The sequence below is a fragment of the Pantherophis guttatus genome, chromosome 15 (genome assembly GCF_059756535.1).
Source record: "Pantherophis guttatus breed Tessera chromosome 15, ASM5975653v1, whole genome shotgun sequence".
In the NCBI taxonomy this organism is placed as follows: Eukaryota; Metazoa; Chordata; class Lepidosauria; order Squamata; family Colubridae; genus Pantherophis; species Pantherophis guttatus.
The window spans coordinates 20,113,967-20,137,312 of NC_142077.1; the positions used below are offsets into that span (position 1 = coordinate 20,113,967).

Consider the following 23,346-nt stretch of genomic DNA (forward strand, 5'->3'; position numbering starts at 1 on the left):
ACCCTACACCATTTCTGACAGATGACGGTCCAGCCTCTTCTTGAAAGCTTCCAGTGATGAAGCTCCCACAACTTCTGAAGACAGCTTTTGTTCCATCGGTTGATTGCTCTCACTGTCAGAAAATTTCTCCTTATTTCCAGGTTGAATCTCTCCTTGTTCAGTTTCCATCCATTATTCCTTGTCTGGCCTTTGGGTGCTTTGGAAAACAGCTTGACCCCCTCCTCTCTGTGGCAGCCCCTCAAATATTGGAAGACTGCTATCATGTCTCCCCTGGTCCTTCTCTTCACTAGACCAGCCATGCCCAGTTCCTGCAACCGTTCATTGTATGTTTTAGCCTCCAGTCCCCTAATCCTCTTGGTTGCTCTTCTCTGCAGTTTTTCTAGAGTCTCAACATCTTTTTTATAGTGTGGGGACCAAAACTGGATGCAGGATTCTAGGTGTGGTCTTACTAAGGCTTTATAGGGTGGTATTAATATCTCTTTTGATCTTGATTGTATCCCTCTGTTAATGCAATTTAGGATTGCATTGCCTTTTTTGGCTGCTGCTGGACACTCTTGACTCATATTTAATTGGTTGTCCACTAAGACTCCAGGATCCCTCTCACAGTTACTGCTATTATGCCTGGTTTCCTGCTTGAACAGGGGGTTGGACTAGAAGACCTCCAAGGTCCCTTCTAACCCTTTTAATATGTTATAAGCTCTGTTATAGGTACACATGTTTAGCCTACTAAATTCCTATTGGAATACACTGATTTATACAGATAATATGATATTATCATACTTACAAATTGGATTGTATAGACTTGGATTGTAAGAAAGGGCAGGAGTGAAAGTGGTGCTTAAATGAAAACCTCATAGCTCTCCAGCTTCCTCAGCCCCAATGATTAAAGTATCTCAGGCCCAGTTTTTTTATTAAACCCAATCTCAGCCTCTGAGGAGTATCTTGGAGTGGGTAAAAGGACTCCAGCTGCTGCTCTCAGAGCTGATTTGGGAATTTACACATTTCTGCTTTTTCTCAGAAAATCAGAAAATATTGGCATAAAATGTAATGTATGGAAACTGACAGACTTTGAAAATTGTGGCTGTTGGAACAGACAAAACTTCAATTAAAGACCAAACTTGGATTATCCATCTGAGAAATCTTATTAGGCTCTGAGGTCTGCCTGTTTTGTATAACTGGAGAAAGAAGTTAAAAAACTTCCTCCAGAAAGAATCTGGCATAGAGAAGCAAAAAAAGATGCATCAATCCTTGGAAATTATAATAGGCCCTTTATTGGAATAGAATACTCCAGTTGGCATTTGCACGTGTTAATGTAATTGTGGTAAATTGTAGGGGTGATACAGTAACATGATTTACATTTTTATTGTTTTTTTAATTCACTTATTATTTTCCATTATTATGATACAATCTTGCTAATATTCTGTCTTTAATATTTTAAACAATGTCTGATTAACAAACTATTCTAATACATTCATGAGAACCAGGTTGGATTTATTAAAATCTAATATTTTGGACTTGATCTTACCCCAAATATAACAGCTTTCTTCATTGCTTTTTCAGATCAGTGATGACATTGTTTCAGAGGCTCTGAGTGATAAAAGGAAATTCCCCTTTTTCCACCGGATGCTCCCCAAAGAAGGATTCCAGTACCCAGCAATTGTCCAAGTGCTCCTCCATTTCAGATGGACCCTGATTGGCCTCTTTGCTTCAGACACAGAAAATGGAGAGAATTTCATGAGGATTTTTCCTCCTGTGCTTGTCAGGAGTGGAATTTGTGTGGTTATATCACAACTGTTCTCAACAACTGGATACACAGCATACCTCAGGGATTCCCTCTCTAAGTGGAGACAAGTCAATGTCTTTGTTCACTTCATGAAATATGAGATCATTTGGGAGAGAATCCTTCCTTTCCATTTAACATTTATGCGTCTGCCAGGACCCATTGATGGGAAAGTCTGGATCCTCACAAATTTAACAGAGTATCCAACGGACAAGCGCAGACTTCTCAAATACATCCATAGTATTTGGAAATTTGGTTATCTGGCAAAAGAAAGGCCAATTGATTCTGCCTTTGAACCCCATTTCTTTGTGGAAGAAAAGTTTCAAGATCTTTATTTTCTCTGTTCTCTTTCAAAGAACGTCTTTTCTGTCAAAGGCCGCAGAAGATGCACCCAGAATGCTCCACTGGAGACCCGGGAGAAAAGGAACAGGATCCAGATCCCAAATCACGATAAATATTACAGTATCATTCAGACTCTGGCCCAGGCCTTGAATGCCGCTTATTCCTCCAGATCGAGGAGGAGAAGGAAGGAGGGAGAAAAGAGTTTGGGGTCTCCAAGGCTGCAGCCGTGGCAGGTATGGGGGTCCCGATATGGATCCATTAATCTGAGATCCTTTGGAGGAGGAATCCAGAGGAGAAGGAGGGGAACCAACTCAACAGATCTGGCCAATTCAATTGCTCAGGGAATAATGGTTCCAAAGAGTAGATAACATGGCATTTTGATATTACACACTGCTAATTTAAAAATGCTATATTCTTTTTAAAATGAATTCCTGTATTTGTGGGTTTGTGATGAGCATGGTGGAATTTCCCCTTTGTTCCGTCCCCACTGCAGGTGGGTCTGTGTGCAGCTCAACAGGCAGCCAAACCCCCCTCTTCTCCTCCAGTGAAAGGGAGCCTGGGGTGGATCTGGGTGTTTCATTGGGAGAAAAGGGCACGGAGAAACTGAGGAAATGCAGAGAGTGAAAATCAAATATAAATAGGAGATAGGCAGCATTAACTAACAGCCAACAAAGAAGCAGCTGGAACCTCTCCAGCGATGCTCCGTGTGAGGGACGGAGGTCGTCTCCGGATGACCATGTGTCTCGGTCAAACCGGCTGCTTCCGTCTCCTCCAAAGGCTGAGAGAAAAGGGAGTCTGGCTTTAGACCATACAGTTAGGCTTATCTGTCCCCGGCCACTAGGTGGGGCTACAGCAACAACAGCACAATAGATACATGTTGTGGCATGACAACCTTCATAAATTTGGAGGAGACCCTGAGACCATCTAGCCCAACCCCTCCTCTCTGCAGGAATCCCAGTTAAAGCTTCTCTGACTGATGGCTGCTCAGTCTTTGCATTCTGACAATCCATGAAGAGGAGACTGAACTTCTCTGCTTCGCTGGCTCAGCTCTAAAACAGCAAATTCTTGTCCATGCTTGGTGCCTGCAAGGGGACCTGGTCCTTGAGTTGGGGTCTCCCTAAACCAGAACTTTCACTTCCTGAGATTCTTATGGCTGCATTTGCCTTCTTTCCATGAACATCTCCCTGCTGACTCAGATTTTGTTTCCAGTTAACTACGATTTTGAGATCATTTTCACAAACATGCATATCAAGTTTGGGGTCCCTCATCTTTCTTCCAGTCCATCATTTATGTTCTTATATGAGACTCTATTTAGTTAGTCAAGTCCTAGTTGCTAAAAATCAGGTATTTTTCTACTGCTTTTTATTCATGCACCTTTCTCTGTGTGCTGATGATAAATATTGTTTCTGGAAACTTGATATTCCTCTCATTAAATTTTATTTTATTCAAAAAAGTAAAATACAAACTTCAAAAAATAAAACTATTACAAAGACAAAACAAAATTAGATGAAACATTTTTAAAAAAAATTGTGCATTAAAAACAGATAAAACCACATACGCATATATTGTTCCCCAGTTGAATACTGACAGATGTACATTTCTCCCCCTTGCAAAATACGCCCACAATTATAATCTTCTACCGATATATTGCAACCACTTGACTTGTCATCTGTCTGCTGTATATAAAAAAAATGAAGTTAACAATAAAAAAAATTAAATTTCAAACTGTCTGTTATCTGCTATTATATTTAATTCTCAGACAATTTGCAGGGGCTTATTATATATCTCAGACCACCACAATCATTATCTCTGATCCATCCTGAATCTGTTCATGATTCAATATCTTTGTTTGATGTTTAATAATAATACATTTCCTTTAAACTTTAATTAGGATCTTTCCCAGCAACTGCTTTCCATTCCCCAAAGTCACAGGATCTCCTGTAAATTGAAACACGATAACTCTTAAGATTTGTTCTCCACTTAAATATGACAAGTCCATTCCCCAATCTCCCTTCTTGAAAAATTGCATTTTTTCAGTCATCCGTTCTGTCCACTTTGAGTCTTCAGGGTCCACGGCCTCTCCAGCCATCTCCAAGCAGCCTGCCTTCAAACCAGACTCCTCCTTCAGGGATGCCAGCAACAAATTAACTTCCAGTCCGTCCATCCAATTCATCCGATTCAACAATTGTTGCTTGCTTCTGATTATCATCTTTAAATTGATTTAAAACCATTGTTATTTTATCAAACTTTTTAAATGCAGTTTCAAATAAGGTTTCTAAGTAGAATAACTTTATAATATTTCAATTAAATCTCGTCAAATTAGCTTACTCTTGGATCTACATGTTAGATCAAATCTTGCATGAAGGGGATTTATCAACTTGACTGTATTAATGATAACATAGAAAAATTGATGTCCAATAGCAAAAAGTTCAATCCTTCAATCCCTGGCCCATTAATTAAAGTTTATAAAGGTTCCCCCTATGCTCTTGTATGGAACAGAAGTTTGGGATTTCTACTCAACCACAGTACTAGAACAAACACAGTCCCAGCACCTGAGCTGTATTGTGGGGGTAGATCTAAGGACATCTGCTGCAGCAGTTAGAGCTGAATTGGGAATGTATACAATTCATCCACTATCCAAGATCAAAGCATGTAACCACTGGCACAAAGTCAATGAAATGGAGACTGATAGACTCCCCAAGTTATGCTTACTAGAGCAGATAAACTCACAATCACAAACCTCTTGGATTACTAAACTGATTAATTTTGGAAGTAGCTGTGGCCTTCCTGTCTCTTGCATAACAGGAGAACAATTCAAAAAAACAGCTGCCCAAAGAATTAAGGATATAGAAGCACAAAATGACATTCTTAGTGTTATGTCCTTATAAGGACACCCGCCCGGATTGGCTGCCAGCCTTGGGCGGGAAGTTTGAATAGCTGTCTTAGGGGCGGTGCATCTGCCGGAGAGAATATAAGGAGAGCTCCGGCAGCGCACAGCCAGTCTTGTTACTGCTGCAATAAAGTTGCTAAATGTATCGAGCTGGTCACGTCTTCCTTTCCCTGCGCCTGATCTAACACTGGCGATGAAGGACTAGAGGAGAGAACCTGAACAAGACGCGGGCACGATCGCCTAACCAAGCTGAAGTCACCCAACCGCGGCATCCTGCAGAATGGCAACCCCACAAGCACCGATCGCTTCGCTGAATCCATTCGACCCGGCAAGAGAGAAATGGAGGTCGTACATGGTCAGATTCCGGCAATTCCTCCGAGGAAACGGCTACCAGAACCTCGACGATGAACGCAAGAGAGCCCTGTTCCTGGCTCACTGCAGCTCTGACGTCTTAGAGATGGCCATCGACCTCGTGGCGCCCAGAGATATTGAGGAGATGTCCTTGAGTGACCTGCAGGAAGTCCTGCAGGAACACTACGCTCCCACAGGCACCCCGATTGCCAACAGATTCACCTTCCAGCAGAGGAATCAATGGGAAGGTGAATCCATTAAAGAGTTCGTGGCAGCACTTCATCAAATCGCTGCCAATTGCGAATTTGACAACGTTGATAATGCCATCCGGGACCGCATTGTCTTCGGGATGCGGGATGTGGGTCTCCAGAAGAAGTTCCTGAGCCGCAAAACAATCCAGGTCAAGGAAGTCCTCGAAGAAGCCACAGCCGCTGAGACTTCCAAGAAAGCGGCCGCCGTGATGGTGAAGGCAAGAGGGATCCACAAGATCCACAAGTCGGGCCCAAATTCCTCAGATGACTCCGCCACGCCATCAGAATCCGATGAGGAAATGGCCGTACACAAGGTTTCCCGCCCCCCCAGGCGGGAAAATCCCCAACATGACGACCGGGGGGAACGCTGTGGCAGTTGCAAAGGTGACCACTCCAGGGCAAACTGCAGATGGATGGACACGACCTGCCGTCGTTGCCAGAAGAGGGGAAACATAGCCGAAGCATGCAAAGCAGCAGATCCAGCCCCGGAACCACCCAGGCCAAGATTCCGCGAAAATCGCAGAGACACCCAGAGGACATCCAAACGGTCCTCGAACCAGTCCAGGTGCGGGGACGATGAATATCCCCACAACAGAGCAGTACACCCGACACAATCGCCCACACAAGCGACGACGGTGCCACCAAATTCAACGTGACACTGCTGGCAGAGGGGTCACTGTGCACAATGGAAGTAGATTCAGGCTCCATCTACTCCATTATGGACTGGCAACATCTGAAGCGCCTGAAGCCAACCTGTGAAAAGAACCATCTTAAGCCCCTGAGGTCGAGGCTCGTGGATTTCAGTGGAAACCCCATCGGTGTCCTGGGCAGAACCACACTCCACATCACCTTCAAGGAACTCCAAGACAAACTTCCCATCACAGTCGTGGAACACAGCCGACCGAACCTGCTAGGAGTGGAGTGGTTTAAGCCGCTAGGGTTATCAATCGAAGGCATCCATCAGATACAGAGGGACGAACTCGACAATCTCATCGAAGAGTTCAAGGAAGTCTTCGATGGTAAGCTTGGGAAATTTGTGGGAAAGCCAATCTCCTTTAATCTGGACAAGGGAATCACCCCAATCAGGCTGAAGCCCCGCCGGGTTCCGTTTGCCTTGCGGCCAAAAGTAGACGCTCAGCTAGATAAGCTGATCGCCCAAGGCGTTCTGGAACCTATCGATCATGCTTCATGGGAAACCCCCATTTTGACCCCAATGCAGCATGATGGATCTGTGCGCATCTGCGCCGACTATAAGTGTACAATCAATAAGGCGTTGCCGCAGAGCGCATACCCAGTCCCAATGGTGCAACATCTGCTGCATTCCCTAGGGACTGGCTCAATTTTTCCCAAACTGGACCTGGCCCAGGCTTACCAGCAGCTGCCAGTGGACGAAAAGATGGCGGAGGTCCAAACGATAGTTACTCACAGGGGAGCATTCAAATGCAACCGTCTCCAATTTGGAGTCAGCGCTGCCCCCGGAATCTTTCAATCAATGATGGAACACCTTCTCCAAGACATTCCAGGGGTGGTGCCGTACTTCGATGATGTTTTGATCTCCGGAGATTCCAAAGCACAACTCCTTGAAAGACTCAGGCTTGTCCTGCAGCGCTTCAAGGCCAAGGGCTTGAGAGTCAGGAGAGATAAATGCATCTTAGGAGTCCAGGAGGTCGAGTTCCTGCGCTATCTCATAGATGGCACTGGCATCCACCCCACCAAATCAAAAGTTAAAGCTATCCATGAAGCTCCCAGCCCAAAAAACAAAACGGAGCTTCAGGCATTCCTTGGATTGCTTAACTTCTATGCCATGTTCCTCAAACAGAAAGCCACGATTGCTGAGCCACTCCACCGCCTGCTGGGGAAAGCGGCTTCCAGGAAGTGGGACCAAGAGGAGGAAGCAGCATTCGGGCCATCAAAGGACTTTTAACATCCAAAAGCATCTTCATACAATACAATGAGACGCTCCCAATCAAGCTCACCTGCAACGCATCACCATACGGGGTGGGAGCAGTCCTCAGCCATGAACTTCCGAATGGCTCAGAAGCCCCTATAGCATATTTTTCCAAGACGATGTCCAGCGCGGAACGCAATTACAGCCAGCTGGACAAAGAGGCTCTGGCTATCGTCGCGGGAGTCAGACGATTCCACGAGTACGTCTACGGGAGGAGCTTCACCATAGTGACCGACCACTAGCCACTTCTGGGGCTCCTCGCAGGCAACCAACCAACACCGACCTTCATGTCCCCGCGGATGACAAGATGGGCCATCTTCCTAGCCGGCTATTCCTACAGACTCATGCACCAGCCAGGCAGGTCCATTGGGAACGCCGACGCGCTGAGCAGATGCCCGTCAAAGGACCCAGTGGAAGACCCAGCCCTCACGCTCGACCTCTTCCACATCGACAACAACAACAGCTGCCCAGTCTCATCTGCAGATGTGGCCGTCCACACTCAAAAGGACCCCACACTCCGCCAAGTTAAATCCTGGATCCTCAGAGGGTGGCCGACGGAGAAGGCAGAGGAGAAATTCAGCCCCTTTGTCAGAAAGCAAAAGGAGCTGTCCACCATGAGAGGCTGTTTACTATGGGGAGACAGAGTGCTGATTCCCAGCACTCTGCAAAGAAGAACGCTAGAAACCTTGCATAATGGGCACCCCGGCATCATCCGCATGAAAGTCCTGGCACGGAGTTACATCTGGTGGCCATCACTGGACAGAGACATCAAGGAATGGGTCTCCAGATGTGACCCGTGCCAAGAAGTACACTCAGTGCCACCCCAAGCCGAACCAACGAAGTGGGAGACCCCCAGCAGCCCCTGGTCAAGGATCTACATCGACTTAGTGGGTCCGATGCAGGGGCGCCACCTACTCATCGTCGTCGACGCCTTCTCCAAGTGACTTGAGGTGGTACCCATGGCATCTACCACAACGGAAGTGACGATCTGGGCTCTACGCCGTCTATTCGCCACCCATGGACTGCCGGACGTGTTGGTTTCCGATAACGGGCCCCAACTCACGTCCTTGGCCATGGAGGCATTCCTGGCCGGACTGGGCATATGCCATGCCCTGTCAGCTCCCTACAGGCCAGCTGGGAATGGACAGGTTGAATGGATGGTGAGACTCACCAAGGAGGCACTCACCAAAATGGGCACGGGCGACTGGCAGGAAAGAATTGACGCCTTCCTCCTCATCCAACACATCACACCGCATGCCACCACCCACAAGAGCCCAGCTGAATTGTTGATGGGCAGAAGGCTAAGGTCACCATTGGGCCAGCTGCACCCACAATACAGCCCAGAAGTGACCACAACTGCCAGCTGCCCACTTCGCACCTTCAGCATAGGAGATCCGGTTTTCGCATTGAATTTCCATGGCTCTCCGAAATGGCTGAAGGGGAAGATAGAAAGCACAACCGTCCCAAAGTCCTACTGAGTGGAGCTGGAAGATGGACAGGTCTGTAGACGTCACATCGACCAGCTCCGGAAAAGGTGGAGGGAAGTAGGACAAAACCAGCCCGGCGAGGTAGCCTTGCAACACCCCGACGAGGTAGGCCTACAACTACCCAACGAGGTAGGCCTGCAACACCCCGTTGAGGTCGACCTGCAACACCCTGTCGCGGCAGACCTGCAACACCCCACCGAGGGAGGCCAACAACACCCAGACGAGGTCAGCCTACCAGACCCCGACAAGGCAGGCCTACAACACCCCAGCGAGGTGGGGAGGCAACGACCCGACCAACCAGGGCAGCGGCGTTCCCAGGAAGTAGACTGGAGACTTTTCACCCAGGGCGAGCCCCGGCCACCCGGCAGGGGCAGCAGGCGGGCCCAGAGCACGGAGGACTGCCAACCAAGGGCAACAGTAGACCGGGAACCGTCCGAGGAGGGCACACCACAGCACGCGGGTGAAGATGGCACACAACACCCTGGCGAGGGGGACCTCCATCCATCCAAGAGGGCAGCCCAGCAACAACACCCCAGCACGGAAGACCCCAGCCACCGACCTGCGGTAGACCGGGGACTAGTGCGAGAGGGAAGCCTACAACAACCCGGCCAGGGAGGCCAGCGCCACCCCGGCAGGGGAGACCTCCACCACCCCGCGGAGGTAGCCCCACAACAACAGCCTGACCAGGACGACCACCGCCACCCCGACAGGATAGGCCAATGCCAGCCCGGCAAGGAAGGCCTCCGCCACCCCGACCAAGGGGGCCTGCACCAGCCCAGTGAGGTCGGACTACATGACCAAGGTCAACACCACCCACCGCCGGGGACCGGGCCCGAGGGCACCGATCCGAGACATCCCCCCGACAACAGGAAACCGAACCACAGCTGAACCGCGGAGCCCGGGAGACCGGGGAGGAGCAAGTGACAACCAGAGACTTACCGAGACTCAGATGCTCTTCCCGGGTCGGCGCCGAGCGACCGCAGCGAGACGACTGACGCACAGGCCAGGAGGAAGACCAGCAGAACCAGCAGTCCGAGGTTCAAGGTTCGGCCGGAGGCGCTGGGAGGGACCCCGCACACTCGCCAGCCGAACCGAGTCTGGTTCCAGGGAGGGAACCAGGAGACACAGGAGCCCCGTCCGTCCAAGTCTGCAGCGACAAACAAGTGAAACTGCGCAGGTCAACTAGGGCGCCTAGGCGTCCCACGTACCTGCGCGATTACGTGACTTTCATTGACTTTGAGTAACTGTTTGCTAACTAGGAGGGGAGGAGTGTTATGTCCTTATAAGGACACCCGCCCAGATTGGCTGCCAGCCTCGGGCGGGAAGTTTGAATAGCCAGAGAGAATATAAGGAGAGCTCCGGCAGCGCAAAGCCAGTCTTGTTACTGCTGCAATAAAGTTACTAAATGTATCGAGCTGGTCACGTCTTCCTTTCCCTGTGCCTGATCTAACACTTAGTAAGGTGAGTAACTTGAAATGGCTGAGCAAATACAAACCTACTTTTCAACTAGACAACTATTTAAAGTTACAACTGCCAAAACATCTTAGGGAGAGATTTACGTGAGGGAGATTCAAACAGCTGGACACAATGGTCAGATATGGGAGATTCCACTCTAGACCTTATAATGGATGTCTCTGCATTTGCAGAGTGGCAGAGGCAGAAGACCTGGCTCACATCCTATTTGATTGCTGCCTGCATAAGAGGGTGAGAGGCAGGTACCTTGGTCCATATACCAAAGGAAGGACCCATTGGGAATCCCATATCAAAATGACTCACCTTATCTGCAGCCAGAATTTGAAAACATTTAATGCAGCTCAGTACTTGAGCAAAATGGCTCGGTTGAGATCGGCATTTGTGGGACTGATTGGGGTAGACTGAAGGGGTGATATTGAAATATAATTTTATCATATATTAATTATCCATATATTATTGTATATGTGCTAGCGACTTGGGCACAAAAAGCTGAATAGCAGCAGGGACATAGTAGCCTCCCTTTGTGCGGAAACAATGAAGAATGGTGCTGGCTGATCTTTGGCCCAGGGCAGCTGCATCTTTCTTGAGCCCTTGGCCTGAATGGCCACCCCCAGGGATTTGAAGGTGCTTCCCTGCTCTATTTTGTGGCCATTTAGATGCCATGAATCAAGTTTTGGCCTTTTTGATCTTTGTTTTCTCATCATTGATGCCCAGTTGATTGTAATTGCAGTGCTGGAGAAGGGCTCGCAAGGCTCTTTTAAGGCCTTCTGGTGTCCTGGAGAGGATCACAGGGGCATCTGCATAGAGCAGGAGGGCGATGCTTCGGTCACCTATTTTTTTTGGGGGGGGGTGATTTGGTTTGTTTAGCCATTTTACCATGCCAGTTATGTAAAAGTTGAAAAGCAAGGGGGCCAAAATGCCCCCATTTAACCCCCTTTTGAGTTTTAACTGACTTTGAGAGGGACCCCTGCATATCACACCTCACCTTGAGGGATGTTTTAGTATGCAGGGCAGGTAAGAGATGAAGAAGCCTGTGGTCAATTGAGGCAGCTTCCAGCTTCTCCCATAGCTTAGTCCTGGGAACCGTATCAAAGGCTGCCTTGAGATCTATGAAGCAGGCGTAGAATGATGCAGGCCTATTTGATATGTATTTTTCCATCAGTTGATGAAGAAGTAAGCACTGATCGGTAGTGCCTCTCCCCTCTCTAAACCCGGCTCCCTCTTCAGCGATCAAATTCTCCAGAGCCAGCCACTCTCCATCTGGAGGTGTTTTCCATCAGGATGACCAGGGAGAAGATTAGCCTGACTACTTTCTTCTTGATCAACCCATGCTTTCTGGGAATCAACCTCTTGTTTTCAAAGAGTTTATGAATCACCTTTTCCCCCCTCTGTTCATTTTATTTTCATCTGCTCTAGAATGTTTCCTATAATTGACCAATTGTATAAATTATATTTTCTCTATACTTTGTCAGTATATGAGGGACAAATCTTTCTCAAAGCTTTTCATTCAGTTATGAAGATAATGGCCGTATTTCTATCCTATTTAACCATATTTGAAGATTAGACAATTGTAGAAGAAAGATTCAATGTGGGATAAGAAACAAAGTTTTCTGTTTTTCAAATTCCTGGATGTTCCCATTCTAGTTTCATCCCTTTCTGGAGAAGAATGAATTTTTCAATATTTCTCAAAAAAAACTGTACTTGGACCAAAATGGAGAGATAACAGCAGATCTGGGCATCAGAATCTTCTTGGTTCTCCCCAAGGAGGATGCCAGGAGAGAGATGATGGCATATTTTAAAAGACAGAGACTTTTTATCGACCAAGATGATTTTTCACGGCTAAAGTCGCTCAATAAGGTGAGAGAAATTTTTGTGTCTTTTCTCTGTTTTCCAAAGCCTGAGGTCCCATTTCAAGTGGGCAAAAAAGTAAAAGGTAAAAAAAAAAGGTTCCAAAAATCACGCAGCACAGCTGTGATCATCGGAACCTTTTTTTAACTTTTTAAAGCATTTTTTACTACCTATTCGCCTGAACCGATATTAAAAAAATGCTTTAAAAAAGTTTTAAAAAAAGTTGGCCAAGCCCACCCAGTCACATGACCCCCCCAAGCCACGCCCACCAAGCCACGCCCACAGAACCAGTCACAACAAATTTTACATTTCACCACTGGGGCAAAGCCTGGAGTCTCCAGGGTGGTTGGCCTCCCATGCCAGGTGGTGTCATCTCATGGAAGCTCTTCCAGAGACGGGACCTAAGTGGAGTGGCTTTGCCATGTTTTATGGAAACCTTTCAAGGTCTTATTGGCCAGAGATTTCTTTCTTCATCACAGTTTTTACTCTACATTAAAAAATCTAATGGAATAAAAGCTTCCTAAAATTTTTACAGTAAACTTTGTTCTCAGTTTTAATAAGAATATATCATCCTACTTAAAAAAATAATCAATTCCATTTCTCTAGACTTTATTAAATAGAAAATTATTTTATTGTAATGTTAAATTCCAAAAGCAAAAGGAACTAAATGAAGAATCTGCCAGTTGTTTTACCTCCTGCATCTCTTTAGAAGTAGTCAGAGGTTTCATATTTACCCCAATGAAGACCAGAGGCTACTTCTCTCCATCTAATTCTCCCTCCGTTTTCCATGGACAGAGAGTCCTAACATCTTTCCTTTGGCATTCCTTTTTTCCTGCTCAGTCCCTGCCTCAGTCCAAATGTGTGGAAAGTTGCCATCCTGGATTTGTCAAGAGGGCTCGAGAAGGAGAGCCAGTTTGCTGCTACGACTGCGTTCCTTGTCCGGAGGGGACCTTCTCCACTCAGGAAGGTGGGTCACACTGAGGAAAATGGGAGGCTTTGTGTAAGAGATGGGAGGAGGAGATGGGGGACTGGGCAAATTTTATTAACAGCAGAGGAAATTTCTCTCTTGCTTTTTAGTTTGGGTACATGCTGCTACATTTACCTTTCTAGGAACATCTGAGTTCTTTGAAACTTGATGAATTGTTTTTGGTCCACCTTCTGAAAGACCTTACAATCCACTGTATATTGAATCCTCCCCTTGACGAATGGTGTGAATGGGTTTTAATGTTTTAATTTTTAAATGTTTTATAATGGTTTTTTAAAATGCATTGTTATTTTTTTGTCTTCTGTGGGTAACTGTTCAGATTTCCAATGTTGGGCAAAGAATATACGTGCTGCTGTGAGGATATGGATGATCAGATATTTTATTTCTTTGGTATATTGTGCTGTGATTATTCCCAATAAAAAGGTTTCCGGCCTCATTTCCAGTTTTTGTTTCGTGATTTCTTCAATCATTGTTTTAATTTGTTGCCAGTATTGTTTTGCCCTTCGGCATAACCACCAGAGATGATAATATGTCCCTTTCTGTGATTTACATTTCCAGCACATCGGAGATGTATTTGGGAACATCTTGGCTAGGCGCGCCGGTGGGAGGTGCCATCGGTAGAACATTTTGTAAAGGTTTTCCTTATAGGGTATAGACAATGTCATCTAATAATTTATCTTCCACAAATTTTCCCACTTATCCAATTCAATAGTATATCCTATATTTTTGGCCCATATTATCATATTCTCTTTGACAACCTCCTCTTCTAATTTGTATTTTAGTAGGCACTTATAAATTTTGGTAATCATTTTCTCATCTGTACTTTGTAATATTTTATCCAATTCATTTGGAATCCGAATTGTACCCGATCAGTTTTGTATCTTGATTCTATTTGCATGTATGGCCACCAATCAATGTCTATACCCTGATTTTGTAATTCTTGTCTTGTTTGTAATTCTCCTTCACTGTTCAGTAGTTCTTTATAAGTCCTCATTTTCTCCATATCCATGGCATTGGGATATATTAGTGCTTCCATTGTCGATAGCCATCGTGGAATCTTGGTATAATGTTTTCTAATCTCTTGCCATGATTTGTACAATGATTCTCTGATAATATGTTGCTGGAAATATCCTAAAATTACAGAATGTGCAGAATTGGATAAGCTCACAAAAGAAATACAAGAGAAAGACGATACTGATTACTATTTAGTATGGCAAAGATGGTACAGCTGGCTGGAGGCAAAAATAGGAATATAAAGATAACTTTCGACTATTCAACAGAAATGCATAGAAGTAAATAAGGAGTCAATTATATATATACATATATAACCATGTAAACATGTGACTGTAGATATTGATACAAATAGAAATATGAAAATAACCCACCGTTGTAGTAACTTCTAAGAGTCAGTCATTGGACTGAATTGATGTCTGTTCATTTTGTATGTTGTTTCAATGTATTTATCTTGGTTTGTTTTTTCTTTTTATTATTAATAAAAAAAAATTTATATAAAAAAAAATTTAAAAAAAATTAAAATGCATTGTAAGCCACCCTGAGTCTCCGGAGAAAGACATATAAATTGAACTAATAAATAAATCACTGAGAAGGTGTCACTGGTCCATAATGTCGTGCTGTGGATCGTTATGGGGGGAGTTCATTACACAAATATCCTGCCAGTCATGTAGATCAATCAATCAATCAGTCAATCAGAATACAGCTGGAAGGAACCTTAGAGGTCTTTTAGTCCTACCCCCTGATCAAGCAGGAGACCTTATGCCATTTCAAAGGAGTGACTGTTTAATGAAATCGTTAAGAAATACTTCTTGGTAAATGCCTGTGGTATCAGCTGTTATCCAAAGAAGGTATTTTCTGTAAGATAAAAGGGCAGAATATTAAAGAAATATTGCTTTTTTTGCTTTCTCAGATACCAAAAAATGCACCAAGTGTCCAGATGATAAATATCCTAATATGGACAGAGTACAATGTATCCCCAAAATTATAACCTTCCTGTCTTATGAAGAACTTCTGGGCATCATCCTGGTCTCTTTTGCCCTACTCTTGTTCTTAATCACAGGCCTTGTTCTAATCATCTTTATTAAATACCGAGAAACTCCCCTTGTCAAAGCCAACAACCGGGACCTCTCCTACATCCTCCTGGTCTCCCTCCTGCTTTGTTTCTTGTCTCCTTCTCTCTTCATTGGTCAACCAAGAAAAGCCACCTGCCTTCTCCGACAGATGGTCTTCAGCATCATCTTCTCAGTGGCCGTTTCTTCTCTCTTGGCCAAAACCATCACGGTGGTGCTGGCCTTCCTGGCCACAAAACCAGGAAACCGAGTGAAGAGATGGTTGGGGAAGAGCTTGGCCAACTCCATCATCCTTTCTTCTTCTGCTGTCCAAATTATCATCTGCTCCACCTGGATGGGAGTTTCTGCCCCCTTCCCTGACTCTGACCTCCACTCCCAGCCTGGAGAGATCATCCTGCAATGCAACGAAGGGGCCGTTGTCATGTTCTACGTCACCCTCAGCTACATGGGCTTCCTGGCTGCCATCTGCTTCACGGTGGCTTTCCTGGCCAGGAACCTGCCTGGGGCCTTCAACGAAGCCAAGCTGATCACCTTCAGCATGCTGGTCTTCTGCAGTGTCTGGGTGACTTTTGTGCCCACCTACCTGAGCACCAAAGGGAAATCCATGGTGGCTGTGCAGGTCTTCTCCATCCTGGCCTCCAGTGCTGGTCTGCTGGGCTGCATCTTCATCCCCAAGTGCTACATTATCCTTCTGAGGCCAGACCTCAACACAAAGGATCAGCTCACAGGCAGAACAAATGTAAAAACATGAGATATAACACCATTATGATATTGGAAGAATTGTTAAGAGTTCTTTTATTAGAAAGGAGATATTCTTTCCATTTAGATAGTATGCAGGAGTCAAAGAAAATCATATCTATATGTTTCATAATTGGAAATTGTTGAATGACTGGAATTCTTCTAGCTCCCTTTCCTTTCAGCTCAATAAATCTTGCTAAAGAGAACTCTGTAGAAGTCATTTAGCGGAATTTGATGTTCAGGAACAGCTACTGAATGTGACATCTTATAGAAATAATTGAGGCACTTGTTCCTACTGACAGCAGCTAAAAGTGTGTGTGAAAGAGAGTGAGGAGGAAGAGAGGCCAGGAGGAAGCTATGGGAACCAAGCACCAGCCTGGTTGCCTGATCCTCTCCGTGAAAATGCCGGAATGATGTGAAATGCCATGTTTGACTGGCTCTCAGCTGAAGAGGGAAATCTTCATCACTCTTATATAATTCTTTCTTGATTTCCTCATAAAAACCTCCTTTGCAGAAAGAATTCAGCAGAACAGCTGTCTGGGATTTCAGTTTGGGATTGTTTTTATTTTGGTATGTACTTCACACCAAAATAATAATAAAAAAGTAAATAAAAAAAATAAAGTGTATAAAGAAATTTCCACTGTGTTTTTAACTTTCCTCCACCAGAGAAATAAAATAGCAGTTTTCAGGCCTTTAATTTTCCACTCTACAATTTCTACCTAAAGCATTTTCTCTGCTCCTCTTCCAAGCTTGTCTTGTTTGTGAAGGGCTGGAGAAGATGCCCAGAGAAAGGGGACCTTGAGACTCTCCCCAGGAGGAGGTTGAGGGGATCCTGTCTAAAGGCAGCCGCATCACTGACCAGGTCACAAACCTTCAATGCTGCATAATATTCATCCAGGTCCAAGAAGGGGGGGGGGCTTCTAGCTTTCTAGGAAGAGGCATCCATGGAACCTGTTCTGCTCTCGAACCATAGAAATTGCTGATCAATTGGGAATCAATTTTTATGTTTCAGAATGGCTCCCAATTGTGAGTAGAATCCCTTTGCAAATTTTATTTTAAGGAGATAAGAAAACCTCTGATGGCATCAGAACAAGGTCAGTCTAAGATTCTATCAGAATGTTCATGACTGAGAAGACACGATAACAAAGTCAGCCAATGAATAGGCATAGCAACTAATTCAGCCAATTGAGAGCTGAGACAGACTGGATCCAGGACATGTCTTAGTCTGCAGCTTCTGACTCTGTGCAGAGAAAAGAAATTGAAACCAGTGTGTGAACTTGTCTGCTGTTCTGAGCTGAAATGAAACTGTGAAACTGTATTGTAAACTTACTTCATGTATTATTATTGTGTATATAAAGAAGTTAATGAATCCAGCTGAATCAGTTTCTGTGTGCTTCTGGATTTGGTTTTCGTAAGAAACTCTGATAGATTCACAGTAACCACACAAATATCTCTGGTTCTCCCACAAGCAGAAGGCAGAGAGACTTATGGCTTTGCTCAACACGGAACTGGTCTTTTCCCACAATTTCACTTTCCTCCATCACACCACACAATATTGGACACATTAATCTGAGAAAATGTTTCCAAGTTTCATACCCCCAATCAAAAAGTACTAAGGCAGGACTGGAACTCAAGAGTCTCCTGGGGATTCATCCAAAGTCACTTGGGAAGATTTCATACCTGTTGGAAGATTAGAACTCAGAGCCTCCTGGGCCTTTGCCCAAACTCCCCCAACTGGCTTTCATGCCTAAGGCAGAACTAGAACTCACAATTTCCCAATGATTGTCTCAAAGGCGCCCATTTGGCTTTTATTCTAAAGCTGGTTTGAAAAGTTTAGTGAGTGGAGCAAAGTCCCTTGTCTGGCTTTGCTTCTCTGCACCCTCCCCGGGCACTCCTGGCCCCCCTTCCCCCCCCCAGCACCCAAGGCTCCTCCTGCCCCTGCGCCTCCCTTCTCCCCTCCCCCCCCGAACAGACAGCTGTCACTCAAGCCCCTGTCCTGCAGCGGCACCCTCGGCAGGCAATCCGCCTGAGCCGCCTCCTCTCCCGCCGCCTCGTCCCTGCAGAAGCCGCCTCGGGGCTTGCGCGGGAGCCTCGCCAGGGAGCCGGGCGGGAGGGCGAGCACTGCGGAGGGGGCGACGGGGAAGACGGTCATGGGGGGAATGGATCCGGGCCAAGTTGCTCTCCGGCTAAGGTTGCAGCCGTCGGGCGGGGGAGAAACAGCGCCCGGCTCCAGTCCCCAAGCAGGAGAGGCGAGGAGCAGCAGCAGCTGCAAAGTTGGAGGCTCTTGGAAGGAAGGGGGGGGAAGCGACTCTGTGTGTGGGTGTGTTTGGGTGTAAATCCCCCCTTTTGATCTCATCCAGTTAAGGGGGCTTTCCTTCTCCCTCCCCCCCTTTAGCTTCTCCGCTCTTCCTCCGACCCGGCCCTCCTCCTGCGGCGCTCCTCCTGCCTGGCAGCTGCCTGCCGGGAAGCCCTGGAGGGGCAGCCGAGGGGCCCTTCCCCCATCCAGGACTGAAAAGCCCCCCTTCTGCCTCCGCCAAGGGCTGTGCTGAGGCCCCTCCCAGACCCTCCCAATGCCCGCATCCTCTGTTCTGGGGAAGTTGCGGGGGCAATGGGGAAGCTCAGCCCGTCTTCGCCCCCCAAACTCCAGGCGGCAACATCTGGGCCAGGTGAGGCTTCCTCCGCCTTGCGGGCGATACGACAGACGGCGGCCCTCCAGATGCGGAACCTCCCCCGTTACTCAGAGACGGAGGCGCTGAGTGGAGGAGGTGGTGGGGGGATGAGGCCATTCAAGGGAAGCCGGGGGGGAGAGAAAATTGGGGGGGGGAGTCGGTTGATTGGCGGCTTAGCGTGATGCGTCCTCCGCGGGTGGGAGGCTGGAGGGGGGACCGCAGGCGAAGGCTCCTCTCCAAAGAGCGGGGAGGGGATCGGGGAGCGCGGCGCAAAGGCTTCAAAGGCAGCGGAGGGGCTGGGGGGCTACTGGGCCTTGTTCCGACTTTCCGCGGGTGCCAAGGGAGGGGCAGGCAAGGGGCGGCCGCCACGGCTCTATGTTTGGGCAAGGCGAGAGGGGGGGCAGGGAGGCGCCTTACTGTCCATCCATCCATCCGTGTCTGAGACTAGGTTGAGTCTCCAACTCTCCCCTAAATCAATAGAGGGAAGGTGGGATTTCTCTTTCATCTCCTGTCCAATGGGCTCATCCGGGCCTTCCTGGAGAACGAGGGATTCGCATGAAGTCTGTGTGACCTGATGGGAAGGGAAAGAGGGATTGTAAGAGGAGGGGGAGGGGAAGGAGAAGGGAAGAGGAAGAAACCCCAACGCCTTTTCTTGTCTTTGGATGATTTTGTAACCACAAACAGCTGAAGAAGAATCAGCCTGACCTGCTCAAAACTTCAGCGATCAAAGTCATCCGGAGGCTCTTCAGAAGGGGCCGCATGCAGCTGTCTGGGCTTCTGGGCATTGGTTGATTTCCCTCCCTCCTTCCCCCTCTTCCCCCCTCTTCTCCCCCTCCCTCCCGTCTTTTCCTCCCTCCTCACCTGCCACCAGGTGTCCGCAGCGTATTTGTGACGTTCCCTTTCGCAGCTCTTACGCAGCAGAGCAAACCCCACCCAGCCAGGCTGCCTCAACAACCAACCCAAACTACCCAGGAGCTGCCAATCATCCCCGGCCAGACCGAGGTCCCTGCCGCAGTTGGAGAGGAAGGGACCCAGCGGGACGGCCAGTCTGAGACGTTTGGCGGAGGAAGGGAGGGTCTCCTGGGACTGAAGGGGCCTCGTGAAGGGTCCTCTGCAAATCCCCAGATCTGCAGGGAGGAGGTCTGGCCGGGAGGAGCCTGGTGCCCCTCACCTGGAACAAAAGGCAGATTTCGCCCCCCCCCCACAAATCTGGGCAGCTGCCCTCTTTTCTCTCCTCCCCCAAGGCAGAGGAAGCCCCTCCTTCTCCAGATGTTGCTGTCTACAGTTGTGGTAAGAAGAACTTCCTGTTTGCTGCTGGCCGCCGCCAGACGTTCCTTTGGGATCGTCAGCTTCCACTGCCTGTCAGAGCCGCCTTCACAACGGAACGGCGGCTCGAAAAAACTCCGTTTCCATGAGGAAACGGAGATAGAGCCGGCAGGGGTGGGTAGAACTCTCTGCAGAGTCCCAAAAGTTTTTCTTTTTCTTTTGGGACGGAGCGGATGAGATGCCCCATATCCCCAGCCGTTGCTCTGGGCTTTGGGAGACCTCTGCTAATGCAGAGCCAGGCGTCAAGAGCAAGCCTGTGAATTTAACAGATTACTCAAAGAAAATGTGAGCTGGATCTGTAATACTGAACCGCAAGTATTTTACTTATCTTTTAAAAAAAATTACTTAAGAGAAAAGAGGAAAGGAAAGGGGGGGAAAAAGCCTTTTAAAATGGCGCTTGCAGCAGCTGGAGAAGAGGCAGAAAGGAAAAGTCCTTCCGTTTTCTATTATTACAATGTAGCGGAATAAATACCACTGGCTACATTTGTAGACAAAACTTCGCTCCTGTGTTTTTCTTTCTTTTTTTTTCCTGGAGACTTGATATTGTTGTTGACTGGAAAGAAGTCTTTTTTCTTGTTTTTTTTTTTTCTTTTTAACAAAGCCTGCCTGGGCGGAAACATGGCACTGAGACTTACAAAGTCAGATAAACAAGCAGGGGGGGGATTCCCCCTCCCCCTCCAACAATTTAAAGGAACAAGTTTTAACTCTTCAGTCTCAGAAACCTGATTTTAATATAATAGAATTTCTCTTAGAGGAGATTGAAAGAAGGGATGAGATTGTGAATCAGCATCTTGAAAATTTAAGCAGGAAATTAAAGAATTGGTAAAATCTAAGTTTGATTTTTTGGAGCGAAAAATTTTAAAAGTGGTTAATGGTTTTTCAGAATTTATGATACAGTTGGATACAAATACTAATTTACTAGAGTCTAAAATGGATGAAATTCAAGATAAATTGGACAATAGAATTCAAAAAATTGAAAATGATTTGATAAACACTCAGGATAATAGCTCAGAAGAAAAACCTAAAATGGATGCTGACCAAAAGTCTGGTAATGTAGAAAATCTGCAACAGAGGATTGAAAAAGAGGTTCTAATGGTACAATATAATTTTACAGAATATGCGATAAGACTGAGAGGTTTGCAGGAAAATAATAGAGATGATTTAAGGAAAATATCTTCTGAAATTCTAGCTGGGATTTTAAAGGTTCAACCTGAGGAAGTGTTTTGTAGGATTGACAGAGTTTTCAGAATAAATTCCTGGATTGCTAAGCAAAGGCAACTGCCTAGAGATGTGGTGATTTATTTTACGGACAAGGAAATTAGGAATAATATTGTGCAAAATTCCTTCAATTCTAATTTGCAATTGTATGGAAGAAAGATATGGATCTACAAGGAACTCCCACCTAAGATATTAACAGAAAGGAAGAAATTTGGTTTTCTGGTGTCTGAGTTAAAAAAGAGAAATATCCTATATAGGTGGAACGCCCCAGTTGGTATTATACTGAGACATCAAGGAGAAAGATATCAGTTAAATACTATTGAAAGAGCGGAAGAATTTTATCAAAATAGGTTGAACATGAATTTAACATCTTCAGGTATAATACAGGATAAGCAGAAGGAGCTGGAAATAAAGGGAAAATATCGAATTACAGAGACTGTACCAGATAAATTGCCTTTGGATTTACCGGACACCCCAGCTGGATTATCTACAAATTTGAGAGAAGTGCCATCTGATTTTAATGTGATGACTTATCAAGGCAAGGACAAGCATGGAAACCAATTAGGGGATATACAAGGGATAAAAAAGAAACATGAGACACAAAAACAAAATCAACACGACCAATCTACAAAGCAGAATGAAAACCGACCAGTTGACATACAATCTGTAGAAAGGAAACCAGGATGGAAGTCAAACCCACAAAAAGAAAACAAAAAAAGAAATAGGTTGTATAAAAATAGAAATTTCTAACTCAAGCAACAGTGAAGCCAGTGACTTTAAAATATGAATGATTATGTGAAAATATAGAGGAGGCGACATATTGGTCAATATCATCCTGAGGATAGTGGCAGATCTCTGCATTGCCGTAATTTTGGGACGTGGAAAGAGCCTCAAACTGATGGATTTGAATTATCCACTTTGAAATTTCTTTTTGTGTTAATAAATATATTATAATTATCTTGAATCATAAGGCAAGAGAATCATGCTGGGGCATGCAGAAGATCCGGTTGTTACCCACTACGATGATGGAAATCAATAATCCTGATGAAACCCACAATTATTATTATATGGAATATAATTATAATGTCACTCGGGTGGTTGTTTTTACTTTTATACATATAAGAAGATATTTACTACTGATGGGGGCAGATATGATTGAAGATCTTGAATAAACTGTTGCATCAGCAAGCTATGTTACCCTATTATGGATGTTGGTTTTAACAATCCAGTGGAAAGACCTCAAAGAAGATATTATATGGACTATAAATTTAAAGTTATTGTCTTTTCTTTTTTTTTTATTTAGATATAATGGAATATATATATATATATATTTTTAAGTAGTGTGGGCAGTGAATTAAAGATATTAAGAATTGTTGTGTATGATAAATTTGCAGGACAGTGGGTGAATAAGCTAGCTACAGACTGATTAGTTTAAGAAAAGGGATTTTTAAGCGATATATTTAGGGGAGTGGAGGAAATGGATAGAGTGGAATAAATGTTAAATTAGATTTTATGGGGAGGCCGCTTTGAAATGTTATAGTAATATATATAGAAGATTAAATATTAAAGTAGGATTTATCGTATAGTTTTAAAGTGGAAGGTGGTTTTGAATTGTTGTAATAATATATAGATATAAAACACTATTATGTTAAATTAGAAGTTATTTTATAATAGTTATAGTATAATTTTTTTTTCTCTTCTTTTCTGAAATGTATGGATAAAGGGGGATGTTATAATATTTATAATATTTTTAGCAAGTAAAGGTCAGTATTTTGAGGAGGGAGTAAGTAATCTGTTATGAATTAGGGTTTTTTTTGTTATGAAGAAGTCACAGGGGGGGATGGGTGGGGAGGGGGGGTTAGGGAGGGGAAGGGGGAGGGGGGGGAAAAGGGGGGGAAATTTGTATTTGAAAACTTTTTCAATAAAAAAATACAGTTGTGGTAAGAAGAGTTGTTG

The 23,346-nt window shown here is 45.5% G+C and overlaps 1 protein-coding gene and 1 long non-coding RNA gene across 5 annotated transcripts; one reads left to right on the forward strand and one right to left on the reverse strand.

Annotated features, from left to right (window-relative positions):
- The first annotated feature begins 1,503 nt into the window (after nucleotides 1–1,503).
- On the forward strand, nucleotides 1,504–13,791 carry LOC148112065 (vomeronasal type-2 receptor 26-like). The gene is made up of 3 exons (XM_087879224.1): nucleotides 1,504–2,355; nucleotides 12,167–12,379; nucleotides 13,211–13,791. Exons 1-3 carry the CDS (start codon nucleotides 1,624–1,626, stop codon nucleotides 13,349–13,351), a joined length of 1,086 nt encoding a protein of 361 aa, XP_087735350.1. The 5' UTR covers nucleotides 1,504–1,623; the 3' UTR covers nucleotides 13,352–13,791.
- Nucleotides 3,543–22,111, reverse strand: LOC148112066 (uncharacterized). 4 transcript variants are annotated; one of them, XR_015730044.1, is made up of 5 exons: nucleotides 19,708–22,111; nucleotides 19,264–19,417; nucleotides 16,023–17,857; nucleotides 14,741–15,224; nucleotides 3,543–4,331 (listed from the first exon to the last, which is right to left on the reverse strand). It is a non-coding gene; the product is annotated as an uncharacterized LOC148112066 (long non-coding RNA). The 4 variants fall into 4 exon arrangements; XR_015730045.1 differs by lacking the exon at nucleotides 3,543–4,331 and adding an exon at nucleotides 13,717–14,486; XR_015730042.1 differs by lacking the exon at nucleotides 3,543–4,331 and having other exon boundaries at nucleotides 14,543–15,224; nucleotides 19,708–22,110.
- Between the last annotated feature and the right edge of the window lie 1,235 nt (nucleotides 22,112–23,346).

Excerpts from the sequence above, each read along its gene's own strand:
- LOC148112065 (XM_087879224.1), top strand. The coding sequence starts at position 1,624 with ATGCTCCCCAAAGAAGGATTCCAGTACCCAGCAATTGTCCAAGTGCTC. Across the intron at positions 2,356-12,166 it reads CAAGGCTGCAGCCGTGGCAG|TTTCATCCCTTTCTGGAGAA; the intron begins GTATGGGGGTCC and ends TTCCCATTCTAG. Across the intron at positions 12,380-13,210 it reads GGCTAAAGTCGCTCAATAAG|TCCCTGCCTCAGTCCAAATG; the intron begins GTGAGAGAAATT and ends TTTCCTGCTCAG.